The sequence below is a fragment of the Mandrillus leucophaeus genome, unplaced genomic scaffold, assembly GCF_000951045.1.
Source record: "Mandrillus leucophaeus isolate KB7577 unplaced genomic scaffold, Mleu.le_1.0 Scaffold4, whole genome shotgun sequence".
Taxonomy (NCBI): Eukaryota; Metazoa; Chordata; class Mammalia; order Primates; family Cercopithecidae; genus Mandrillus; species Mandrillus leucophaeus.
This window is the reverse complement of record NW_012104253.1, coordinates 13,677,731-13,690,750: the sequence shown is the minus strand read 5'-3', so window position 1 is coordinate 13,690,750 and position 13,020 is coordinate 13,677,731. Positions and strand designations below refer to the sequence as shown.

The 13,020-nt window shown below is 51.9% G+C and overlaps 1 protein-coding gene across 2 annotated transcripts in view; it reads right to left on the bottom strand.

Annotated features, from left to right (window-relative positions):
- Window positions 1-5,947: 5,947 nt before the first annotated feature.
- Window positions 5,948-13,020, bottom strand: part of GPR68 (G protein-coupled receptor 68) — a 10,628-nt gene continuing 3,555 nt past the window's right edge. For both annotated transcript variants that reach the window (XM_011991785.1, XM_011991786.1), the window contains exon 2: window positions 5,948-7,639. In XM_011991785.1, the coding sequence (XP_011847175.1) occupies window positions 6,413-7,540 (1,128 nt within the window). In that variant the 5' untranslated portion in view covers window positions 7,541-7,639 and the 3' untranslated portion in view covers window positions 5,948-6,412. The remainder of the gene's footprint in view (window positions 7,640-13,020) is intronic.

Below are 13,020 nucleotides of genomic sequence, written 5' to 3'. Positions count from 1 at the left end.
GGCCGGCAAAAGGTCCTTTGAAGAGCCTAACGTTTATCACCATTGCTGCCCCTCACCTCACCCTGACACTATTCCACCTCCTCTCTATCTGCTCCCTTGCACCCCCTGAGCCCAGACCCTTGTGTAGGAGGACAGCCTCACCCTGTGGGTGAGTCAGGCCCGTCCAGTGCTCGGGTGGCTCAGAGTCCTCCTGAACAACTCCAGTCACTTGCCCTTATCTCTTTCACAAGCTCCCACTGCACCGTGCCCAACATTAGAAACTGAGTCACTGAGAGTGTCCCATTACACTCTTACAATATCCTGTGCTGGTTGCACTGCTGAGTGACAGCTGACTCACCCAGGTCAGGGGAGTCCAGCTTGGCAGCCATGACCCCAAATGTTTGTTGAACCTGCTTAGTTTTCCTTCATTTCCTTAAACAGGTTGAGTTTCATTCTTTAAGGAGCAACAGTTGTGAGAACAGAACACAGGGTGAAAATGAACCCCGCATTGTATACGCAGCAGTTAAGCATTAGGATATAGCACAGTGGTTCTGGGACTGACGGCAGTTCTCCCTATGCAGGGGCGTGATGCAGCCCTGGGCGGAAGTCGCTGGGGTTGGGGCTCTCCAGGTCTCCCTTGTCATTCTAGGGGAGTTCCCACCGGCAGGGGCTGTGCTCATGCTGGTGCAGCAGCAGGGCTGACACCTCCGACATCCTGAGAACTCAGCCACATGGGCCTCTGTGGCATCTCATGGCTCGGTGAAGCCACCTCAGCTCTGCAGCTTCCCTGCTCATGTGTCCTCCGATTAGGATTTTTGTCCCTGATTTGGGACTGCAGAGTTCCAGGTAGCAAGGGCCTCTGATTGAGAGTGTACCCCGACCTTTCTGCAATCTTTTTTTTTTTTTTTTGAGATGGAGTCTCGCTCTGTCGCCCAGACTGGAGTGCAGTGGTGCGATCTCGGCTCACTGCAAGCTCCACCTCCCAGATTCACACCATTCTCCTGCCTCAGCCTCCCAAGTAGCTGGGACTACAGTCACCTGCCACCATGCCCAGCTAATTTTTGTATTTTTAGTAGAGACGGGGTTTCACCTTGTTAGCCAGGATGGTCTCGATCTCCTGACCTCGTGATCTGCCCACCTCGGCCTCCCAAAGTGCAGGGATTACAGGCGTGAGCCACCACGCGTGGCCCGTTTCTGCGATCGTGATGGCTAGAAGAGAGAAGTCCTCACTATGGTAAAGCTGCCAGCACGCTTCTAACTCATGTTTTGGGGGAAGACACAAATGGGCCTTTAGTTTTGCAGTAGTAACAGCAGAATTCTCTTCTGGCATGGAGGAGTCTGAGGCATAAAACCACGTAATGGGTTATCTTCACTGTGGGCAAAAATTCATGGGGAGAGGATTTCAGTTCTTTGGGAAAGAGACTGACACCAGGTTGAGCCCAGAAAAAGCTGAGAGTAGGGGTCCTAGACTCTGATACATCCCCGCTACAGGGAGAGGCAGGCCCGTGCTCCCACATCAGGGGCTCGGGTGCAAGGGAGGGTCAGGAGAAGACCCCTTAGCAGGGCCCAGCCCAAGGAATCCAGTTTTGATGCTTGTCCATTCCACTATAGGATTCCTGCTCAGACCTTTAGTAAAGTTTTGCTCAGCTTTGCTCTTTTGTCCTAGCCTTGACTGTGCTTTGGGGAAGCACCTATATCCATGGGGTGGCCATGGTGAGTGTGGCTGCAGCCTGAAGAAGCTGGTTACAGGGGGATAGGAGATGACATGCAGGGAATGATGGGGTGGCTTAAGGTGAGATATGGGACTGGTGCCAACCAGAATGGATTTGTGGGACGTAGAAGCATCGCTGGGCATTTCCAAGAACACTGAGGGGAGGTAGTCCTGGTGAACAGTGCATAGGATGCTCCATGGATAACAAGGGCAGCCTGGAGACCTTGGCACCTAGAGGAGAGAATGAGCCACACAGACCCTGCAGGAGGTGGATCAAAGACAAGTGAGCCAGCTAAGCAGGTCAGGGCTCCTTAGTCCCCTGGAGGTCCTCTGGCCCCTCCATCACTCAGCAGGGAAAGGCATTCCTCTGAGGTTGTTCCTTGCCCCTCATTGCATGGGCTCTGTTGACCACCAGTCCCAACTTGGTCCAGCCCGCTGCATTCTGCTACATCCTGCCCACTCCATGTGGCTTCCACTGGCTGCACAATGAAGTCTAACTCTTAGATTAAAAAAAACCACTGCCTCTAGGCAAGGTGGAGAGGATGTGGCTTACCAGCAATTCACATGAACTCAATGTGTGTCAGCAATAAGCTTTCTCACCAGAAGTAAAGAAGCAGAGAGGAAAATGGGCCTGTTCTCCACGGGGCAGGTCAGACAGACTTGGTCTCACTTCACATTCCAGGCATCACATTTGAAGAAGGGGATTTTGTTTAGATGAAGGTACAGGAAGGTGGGCGCTTAAAACCTCTTAAGTTTAGGGTTGGATATGGTGGCTTATGCCTGTAACCCCAGAACTTTGGGAGGCCAAGGCAGGTGGATCACTTGAGGCCAGGAGTTTGAGACCAGCCTGGCCAACATGGCAAAACCCTCTTCTCTACTAAAAATACAAAATTTAGCTGGGTGTGGTGGCACACGCCTGTAATCCCAGCTACTTGGGAGGCTGAGACAGGAGAATTGGTTGAACTTGAGAAGCAGAGGTTGCAATGAGCCAAGATTGTGCCACTGCACTCCAGCCTGGGTGACAGAGCAAGGCTCTATCTCAAAAAAAAAAAAAACACCTGTTAAGTTGAGGTGGCTTGAAGAACTGCCTGTCAGAGAATGGCCAGATGCTCACCAATTCTGCCTGCATCCATAGGAAAACTACCTTTCCCAGCCTCCCTTGCAGTTAGGTTGAGGCCACATGACTGGGATCTGACCAATGGAGTGTGAGTAGCAGGGATATTTGCCATTTCCACACTTGGCCAAAAACCCCTGTGAGATTCTCTTTTTGCTGCTTCCCCTTACCTGTGTGGGTGAAAAGGGAAGACCCCAAGATGATGGACTCTGGTGATGGAAGGATCCTGAATCACTGCCATCACTTTGGGAAATACTTGCCAGAAAGCAGCCTCTCGTTGGACTTTGTATGAAGTTTTCTGCTCAACCCTGAAATGAGTCGTCTTGGGTAGTAGTGAGTTGTCATTGGCGGCGTTTGTAGAGAGACTGGACTGTCATTTTTGGGGAATGCAGAGAGGAGACTTCATGGAGAGGGACTGGATATTATGACCTCTCTGGTATATGCCAGCACTGATATCTAACGTGTAATTTAGCAGTATTCTTCTGAAAGTTGTTGAATTAAAGCAAATGGGATTGAAATCCCAACATTTCCCCGGAGTACTGGGCACCATCATAACCTCAGGATTAATGCTATCTGTCTTAGTCCATTTTCTATGTCTATAACAGAATACCATGGACTAGGTTATTTATAAAGAACATACATTTCTTTGGCTTATGATTCTAGAGACTGGGAAGTCCAAGAGCATGGTGCCACCATCTGGCAGGGGTCATCTCATGGCAGAAAGCAGAAAGGCAAGCAAGCTCTTAAGAGAGAAAAAAAGTGGGCTGAACTCCCCCAATAACAAACTCTCTCCCACCATAACAGCATTAATCCATGACCTAACATCTCTTAAAGATCCCACCTCTTCACATAGTTACAATGGCAATGAAATTTCAGCCTGAGTTTTGGAGGGGACATTCAAATCATAGTATCATCAGAGACCAGTGTCTTGCCAGATGAATTCCAGGGATGGAGGCTTCAGGATCACCAGCTACAAGAAGCGGGTTTTTCAGAAAAGCAACGAGCCAAGAGGGTCAGAGTCTAGCTCTCTTTTGGTTGGAACAGTCAGAGAAATCAGCAGATGGGGATGTATTTCGTGCTGAAAATTTCTCCCACTCTTGTCTGGCCAACCCACAGACCAGTGTGTGTAACAGGAAGATGAGCCCTGTGTGTAAACAGGAAGATGAGCCCTCATCTGACTAAACAACTCTGGTGAATAAGAAGTAAATCCTAATGGCTTCTGTCACCTTCCAAACCAGATGGACTTTTTCTTCCACCCATCCTCTCAGGAGAGAAAGGAGTCATAATCCCCAATATTGTCCTTAGTCTGTTTAGAAGAAGTATTTACTCTTCTGGAACACTCCAGGACTCTAGGAGCCTGACCCAGAGAGGGATTAAATGACCAAGATCAAATTTACGTTTTAATATGATGCAGTTAATCCTCAGTGATAAACATGGCATATGCCACTGTTGAGAAGATGCTCCAGCCTAAAGAGGTAGGTCAGCAAATGTAGGTCTCTCCAAACAAAGCCCCGTCACCGAGGACAGCCCCACAGAGATGAATGCAACAGGCCCTTCTGCTTTGGAAATCTTCTCTAGTGAGGAGGGGGTGGTCTGATGGAGCCCTCCCTCACTGTGGGGAGCAGCTACCTAGCAAGTACAAGGGGTCATGGGGCCAAGGACAGAGTGGGTGATATTCTCCAAACCACATGACTGGGCTCTAGCCTCAAAAGGGAGTTGACCAAGTTAAACCACAGAGCAAATTTGCAACACCACACTGTAGGCACTTTATGAATCTCAAGTAGAGGGAGAGAAGGCTCTACTTCACCCGAGGGCTGTGTCCTTCTTGAACATTTTCTGGGTAATCAAGTGCAAATCCCTAATTGCTCTGCTTGAGTTTGCCCTGAGAAGTTCAACCTCTGCCCTTTTCTGACTCCTTTGGTTCTTCAAGGACCCTCTAGACCCCTGGTGTTGAAGACCCCCTACCCCATAAGGACTGCAGCATACTCCCAAGGTGTCCAGTTACTTTGCTTTATTTGCAGACTGAAGTTGGCTACATAAATCCATTGCACAGTCAACACATGTAGACTTGGCAAAAAGAGAGGACAATACAAAAATACAACTCTTGATAGTAAATGAGAGTGCCCTCAGCTCGTCCCAGTCTGTATCAGTGGGGAGCCGGTGTTTAAGGTCAACATAGGAGGAGGTGCTGTGGAATGAGGAGGCATGGAGGCTTCCACCGTCATTGACCCAGTAAGATCCTGGGCTGAGCTGCATGGGCTCTTCTTGGCTGTGTGGTCATTTCTGCTGCCTTCAAACTTGGTCACTTCCTCCTCTAGGAAGGGGAAGAGAACCTCCCCAAGTCATCGGACACCTTCCACAAGGATCTGATCAGGGGCTGTGCAGTCGAAGCCAGTGTATCCCTGGGACCACTGTGAGCACCCTTCCCTGGGGCACCTCCAGCCTGGGCTGTCTGCCTCTGGGCATCCCCGATGAAAGGGTTAAGAGACACAGCACAAAGGATCAACCTCTTAAAAGCTGGGGGGAAGAGGGGAAGGGAGACTGAGGAAGGGGTTCTACCTGGGCCTCCCTTTGGTAGATTCCAGAAATGTTTACTGATGCCAAGTTCTGCTGCTAGCCACTGGTCCCTTCTTGGAGGAAGCCCAGGTAGCCTCTTGGTTCTGAGGAACTGGAGTCCCAGGCCTTGGAGGACATCCCCAGTCAGAGCTGGTCCCAGCCCACTGACCAGACGGTCTGAAGGGCCAGCATTTCTGTGGAGGTGGGCAGGTCTTCTGGAGCGGCAGGTGGCTCTCCCTGTTCTTGTGACTGGAGCCAGGGCCCTTCTCTGCCTATAACTACCCCCACTCCCCCAACCCAAAACCCCCTCCCTTCCTTCTCCCCTCCTCCCTTCCTTCTCCCCCTCCTCCCTTCCTTCTCCCCTCCTCCCTTCCTTCTCCCCTCCTTCCTTCCTTCTCCCCTCCTCCTTTCCTTCCCCCTCCTCCCTTCCTTCTCCCCTCCTCCTTCCCTTCCCCTTCTTCCTTTCCTTCCCCCTCCTCCTTCCCTTCCCCTTCTTCCTTTCCTTCCCCCTCCTCCCTTCCTTCTCCCCTCCTCCCTTCCTTCTCGCCCTCCTCCTTTCCTTCTCCCTCCTCCTTTCCTTCCCCCTCCTGCCTTCCTTCCCCCTCCAGTTTTCTCTTCCCACTCTGTTGTGGGCAGGGCTCCAGCGCTGATCCCACCGGGACACCTGGACAGGCATTGTCTGTGACAACGGTGGCAATGGAAGGCCCTGGCAAGTGAACGCCCAGCCTCCCACCCGCCAAGTCGTCACACTCCCCATGCACAAACTCTGCGGAAAGCAGGCCTGGGAGCGCAGCTCACTGTCTTCCCACCAGCAGCCCCAGCCTGGCCACATCGCAGCCGCAGCAGAGGACACCATGAGCCAACGGGGGCTTATTCCCACCCTCGGCAGTCCCAGCGGGCTCAGCAAGGGACAGCAGACTTCTGGAGTCACGGGGCCTCGCTGCCTCCGCAGAAAGCGGCACTGGTGCTGGGGGAAGCAGGAGGCGGCCGGCCCTGAGGCCCATGGGCTGAAGGCTCAGGCCTCACAGGGCCCCACCCGCGGGGAACCCAGGCTAGGCCAACCCACCCGTGGCAGACCCTACCATCCCTGGCGAGTTAGGGGTCTGGAAGGCCGGGTGGAGCTTGGTCAACAGCTCGGGCTCCTCGCCCTGGGCCCCACTTTTCCCGGAGGCCTCGGGGGCACCCAGCGGGTAGGCCTCCCGGGCCCGGCCGGTCCTAGAGCAGGTGAGGAAGGCCAGGCAGGCCCCGCGGAGGCGGGCCAGGTCCCGGTGGGTGGTCTCGCTGACGAAGCAGTAGAGCACCGGGTCGGCGACGCAGTTGAAGCTGGTGAGCAGGAGGGAGAAGTGGTAGGCGTTGAAGACGCCCTTGGCGAAGTCGCAGCTGGCCTCCCAGACGCTGCGCACCAGCAGCAGCACGTGGTAGGGCAGGAAGCAGGCCAGGAAGATGACCACGGTGCTGAGCACCAGCCGCTGGATCTGGTCCTTGCGGCTCTTCTGGGTGCCGTGGCTCCGGCGCACGGCGCGCAGGATGCCCTGGTAGGACGCCAGCAGCAGGCAGATGGGGAAGAGGAAGCCCACCAGGAAGCGGTAGTAGTTGATGGCGCGCTGCCATGCCTGGATGGGGTAGTGCTCGAAGCACACGCGGTGCTGGTCCTCGTCCTCGATGACCTCCTCGTGCATCAGGAAGTAGATGCTGGTCAGCAGCTCCTTGGCCCAGATGACCACGCTGACGCCGACGGCCGCCTTCAGGGTCCGGAACTGGTGGAAGCGGAAGGGATGGGCCACAGCCAGGTAGCGGTCCACAGAGATGCAGCAGAGGAAGCCCACGCTGATGTAGATGTTCTCGTAGAGGAGGATGCCGCACACCTGACAGGACAGGTCGCCGTGAGACCAGTTGTCGTGCTGCAGCACGTACTGCAGCCAGAAGGGCAGCGAGCAGATGTAGAAGAGGTCGGCCACCGTCAGGTTGCACAGGTACACGCCCAGCTCGTTCCGGGCCTTGATCTGCAGGTAGCCGAAGTAGAGGGACAGGCAGTTGGCCGGGAAGCCTACCACCAGCACGGTAACATAGACCACCGGGGCCAGCGTCTGGTGGATGGTGTGGTCGATGGTGCAGCTCATGGAGGCGTTGTCTGCAGTGATGTTCCCCATCTTTGGGCCTGACGGGGCCACACTCCTCATGGGCTCAGGGACTGGGCCTGTCTCTCCACTGCCATCCTGTTTATAGAAGGTGGTTCAAGTTCTACCAAGGGCTGGGCATCGCTGGTGGTGGGCAAGACCCTGAAAGTCAGAGGCAGGAAAGGCTTATAATAGTAGCTAACATGTATGTAGCACCTACTGTGTGTCAGGCACCGTTCTAAATTCTTTGCTCATTTAATTTAGAAGGTGTACTAGCCCACCAACTCCAATTCAACTACAGTATCTGAATGGTCGGACATGATGGCTCACACCTGTAAGCCCAGCACTTTGAGAGGTGGAAGGATCACTCGAGCTCAAGAGTTCAAGACCAGACTGGGCAACATGGCAAGCCCTTGTCTCTATAAATAAATAACTAAATAACAAGAAGAATAGATCTGAATGGGAGCCCCAGGCGCGGTGGCTCACATCTGTAATCCCAGCACTTTGGGAAGCCAAGGTGGGCGGATCACTTGAGGTCAGGAGTTCGAGACCAGCCTGGCCAATATGGCAAAAACCCGTCTCTACTAAAAATACAAAAATTAGCTGGGCATGGTGGCAGACACCTGTAATCCCAACTACTCGGGAGGCTGAGGCAGGGGATTCACTTGAACCTGGGAGGCAGAGGTTGCAGTGAGCCAAGATCGTGCCACTATACTCCAGCCTGGGTGACAGGAGGAGACTCCGTCTCAATTAAAAAAAAAAAAAAAGAATATATCCGAATGGGTCACATACCAAGCCACTATAGGGTAGTTTACATCTCCCCTCCCCATTCCCTGGCTTTGCCTATTTATTCCCCATCCTTTATATATTTTTATGCTCCCTTGCTGTAGCAAGTAAGGCTGGAGGTTCTTTTTTTTTTGAGATGGAGTCTAACTCTGTCGCCCAGGCTGGAGTGCAGTGAAGGCTGGAGGTTCTTATGAGCATGTACCCACCCTGAGCCTGCTCTCCCAGGGAGACATGGGGCAAAGATCAATTCTAACCCACACGCGACAGCACCGGCCACCCTCCTCATCCACAGCAATAGGCGGCATTCACATCTGTCCTATGTGCTCACAGGAATGTACTCCTTAGGTCCATTTACACTGAGGCCACTGCCCCTCATGGGGGCCTCTCCAGAAGAGGCCCAACCTTGTCCACATTTTACCGCATCCTGGCAAGAAACAAAAGCAGTTTCCCACGAGCACAGCCTGCACTCCTGGGTGCTCACCCAGCAGGAGCTACCTCTCCTCTCCTCCACAGAGCTCCGGGAAAGCTCCAGGCCAAGGCCCCAGGACGTGAGCGCCAGGCCAGCCAGGTAGAGACTGTGCAAGTCACTTACCTTGTCTCAGCCTAGGTTTCCTCACCTGTCAAACGGAGATAAAAACACCTGCCCTTGGGGGTTAGTATCAGGGCCACATCAAATAATGGGTATGCAAACAGGGCGTTGTTTTTCCAGGAGCAAAGAGGAGGAGTAAGAGATTATAATCTTATTGGAATCAGTGAAAAGTTCCTATTTATTGGCCAGATGCAGTGGGCTCACACCCGTAATCCTAGCATTTTGGGAGGCTGAGGTGGGCAGATCACTTAAGGTCAAGAGTTTGAGACCAGCCTGCCCAACATGGCAAAACTCTGTCTCTACTGAAAATTAGTCAGGCATGCTGGCGGGCTCCTGTAATCCCAGCTACTCTGGAGGCTAAGGCACGAGAACCGCTTGAACCTGGGAGACAGAGCACGCGGTCTTGAGTCGAGATCGCACCACTGCGCTCCAGCCTGGGTGACAGAGTGAGACTCCATCTCAAAAAAAAGAAGTTCTTATTATTGAGAATTTAACAAAGACGATTCCAGATATTTGAATAAGTTTGAGCAAGATAGAATACAATGTTTTGGTGGGGCGCAGTGGCTCACACTTGTAATCCCAGCACTTTGAGCGGAAGAGGCAGGTGGATCACCTGAGGTCAGGAGTTCGAGGCCAGCCTGGCCAACATGGTGAAACCCTGGCTCTACTAAAAATTCAAAAATTAGCCAGGTGTGGTGGCGGGCACCTGTAGTCCCAGCTACTCAGGAGGCTGAGGCATGAGAATCACTTTAACCCGGGAGGCAGAGGTTGCAGTGAGCTGAGATCATGCCACTGCACCCCAGCCTGGGTAACAGAGCAAGACTCCGTCTCAAAAACAAAAACAAAAAAACTTCTTGGATGAATAGGTGAACGACACCTCCCATCTTCCAGGTGAGGAAACTGCGGTTCTAAAGGGCAAGTGACTTGCCTGAAGCCAGCCTGAGGAAGGAAGAAGCGTTGCTGCTAGAATCCAGGTCTTCTTGCTCCACATCCCACCTCCCTGCCACATACAGTCTCTGCCTGAGACTCAGCTCCCAACCTCTCAGTTCCCAGAAAACAGGGACTCCCAGTCTCTGACTCACCTCTTCCGTCCTCTTCAGGGCACTGGCCTAGAATTCCAGTGATGGTGGTGGAGGGAGGTGCTTCTTGTTTTTGTTGTGGTAAAATACATGTAAAATAACATTTACCATTTTAGCCACTTTTTTTTTTTTTTTTTTTTTTTTGAGACGGTGTTTCACTCTTGTTACCCAGGCTGGAGTGCCATGGCACGATCTCGGGTCACCGCAACCTCTGTCTCCCGGGTTCAAGCGATTCTCCTGCCTCAGCCTCCCAAGTAGCTGGGATTACAGGCATGCGCAAACATGCCCGGCTAATTTTGTCATTTTAGTAGAGACGGGGTTTCACCATGTTGGTCAGGCTGGTCTCAAACTCCCCATCTCAGGTGAGCTGTATCCATTAAATAATAACTCCCCAGCCCCTAGCAACCACCATTTCTGTCTCTATGAACTTGACTATTCTAGGTACCTCACATAAATGGAATCAGACAGTATTTGTCCTTTTGCGTCTGGCTTATTTGATGTAGTATAATGTCTTCAAGATTCATCCATGTTGTAGCACATGTCAGAATTTTCTGCCTTTTTAAGGCTGAATAATAGTCCACGGTATGCACAGCCCACATTTGGTTTATCCATGCATTGATGGACATTGGAATTGTTTTTACCTTTTGGCTATTGTGAATAAAGCTGCTATAAACATGAGCGTACCAAGATCTGTTCAAGTTCCCACTTTCAGTTCTTTTGGGTACATAATCAGAACTGGTACTGCTGGATCATATGTTAGTTCTATTTTTAATTTTTTGAGGAACTGCCCTACCGTTTTCCGCAGTGGCTGCACCGTCTTACATTTCCACCGGCCATGCACAACTGCGGGTTTTGGGTTTGTTTGTTTGTTTGTTTGTTTTCATTTGTATGTTTTGGTGGTAAGAAAAAGGGGGGAAGGAACGGCTGAAGTCCATGATCCCAAAACTCTGCCCAGAGCCCAGTGAATCAGAATTCGGCCCTAGTCACCTTCTCTTGTCAGTCCGCCTGCCCCTGAATGCAAGCTCACACCTGTGGGGCCAAGTGCTTTGCCAGGCTTACATATAAGGAAATCCACAGAAGCTCATGTCCCCGAATGGTCCCCAAGGCACCTATCCAGGGCCGTTCCTCTTTCTGAATTTACTTCAGATTCTCCACAGTCCACACAAGATCCACCCACAGGAAGATAAAATCCATTCACAAAAGCACAGGCCCCCAGGCTCCCCGCAAACAGCAAACGAAGCCCCCATGAAAGCACAACCAGTCATCTTGGAAATTCACTGAGTGTCATCAGGCTATGGTTTACGAGTGGTGGGTGTATATACGTGTAGGGTGGTGCTTCCTCTTCCCTAGGCCAACAATAAGCTAATTCTGGCAACCAAAGTCAGAAACATTCAAGCCTACAGAACAAAGAAGAAACATTTACTGCGTTTAGATGAAAGCACCTCCTACGTTTATTTTGGAGAGAAAAGAGGGTTTTGGTATTCTAACGCTGCAGTGCTTGAACTTAGGTGCATCACAATCCCCTGGGGAACTTGTTATGACAGATCGCTAAGCCTCACCTCCAGAGTTTCAGACACAGTGAGTCTGGGCTGGGGCTCAGGAATTTTACATTTCAAACAAGCTGCCAGGTGATGTGGATGCTGCCAACCCATGGACCACATTTTGAGTAGCAAGGTGCTAGGACAGTCTGGAAGGTCCAGGGTTCAGCTCTTGAGTACATGCCCTACAAGAGCTCCCAAGGCAGGGAAACAGAGGAAGCTGGCAGGGGAGTGTGATCCAGCGGGACCTTGTGGGCACAACCAGGTCACAGCCCTTGGGATGTCTCCCGGCGGCCCCAAGAAAAAGCCATTAAACCTGAGCACTTACACCTTTTATTTGCAAAATACTTTACAGTTTACAGAGCTTTTCACCTCTGTTCTCTTGTCCAATTTTAAAAACAGCCATTTAGAGATGTGTCCATTTTAGAGATGAGAAAACCGAGGTCAGACAGATGAAGCAGCTTGAACTATCCAGTACCCTGGCTTTCACTGCACAAGTGTGTGTAGAGCATCTCCGATGTTCACAGCACCAAGCTAGACATGGGGGACCTAGAAGTCCACAAGAAATGGGCCGGGTGTGATGGCTCACCCCTGTAATCTCAGCACTAGCTGAGGTGAGAGGATCGCTTGAGCCTAGGGGTTCAAGACCAGCCTGGGCAACATAGCGAGACTCTGTCCCTACATAAAATTTACAAATTAGCCAGCTGTGGTGGTGCACACCTATAGTCCCAGCTAATCAGAAGGCTGAAGCGGGAGGATCGCTTGAGCCCAGGAGGTCGAGGCCACAGTGAGCCATGTTCATGCCACTGTGCTCCAGCCTGGGTGACAGAGTGAGACTCCCCCATCTCAAAACAAACAAAATGCAAGAAATGGCTCCCAGTTTCAAGGAACCTCCAAGCTCGAAAGACAGGAATGTCCCATGCACAAATTACTAGCATGCAAGGCAGTGTATGGCGGGTGCAGTGGGCAGCTCTCCCACACACATTCAACACTGGTTTGCCCTTTTCACTTCCTGTGGGATGGCTGCTTCTCCGTGGTTTCAACCCCACCTACACTCTGATGACTCCCAGGTGTCTCCCAGGATGGAGGCATAACCAGCTTCCTGCCATTCACAGGACACGCTCAGTGAGGCCCACGCTGGGTCCATCATTTTCTCCACTGGTCTGTTCTTGGAAGGGACATCTTCACCTGCCCAATCGCTTATGTCAAAAAATGGCTGGCCTTCAGCTTTCACCCACATCTCATCCACAGCATCCAGTTAATTTCCAAGTTCTACCACTTTCAACTCCTAAGTATTTCCCACATCCATCTCCTCCTCTTCAGCTCTCTTGTCAGCACCCTAGATGGGCTTGGTCAAGAGCTCCTTCCCAGAGTCAGTGGAACAGCCTCCTCTTGGGCTGCTTCCTGTCTCCATCTTACCATCCTCAAAGCCATCCTCTAAACAGAAATCTAAGCCAGTCACACCCTGCGGCAAAGACTTCCATGGTTCTCCAATCATCCACTCATGCATCCATCATCCAGCCATTCACGCATCCATCCAGCCATCCATCC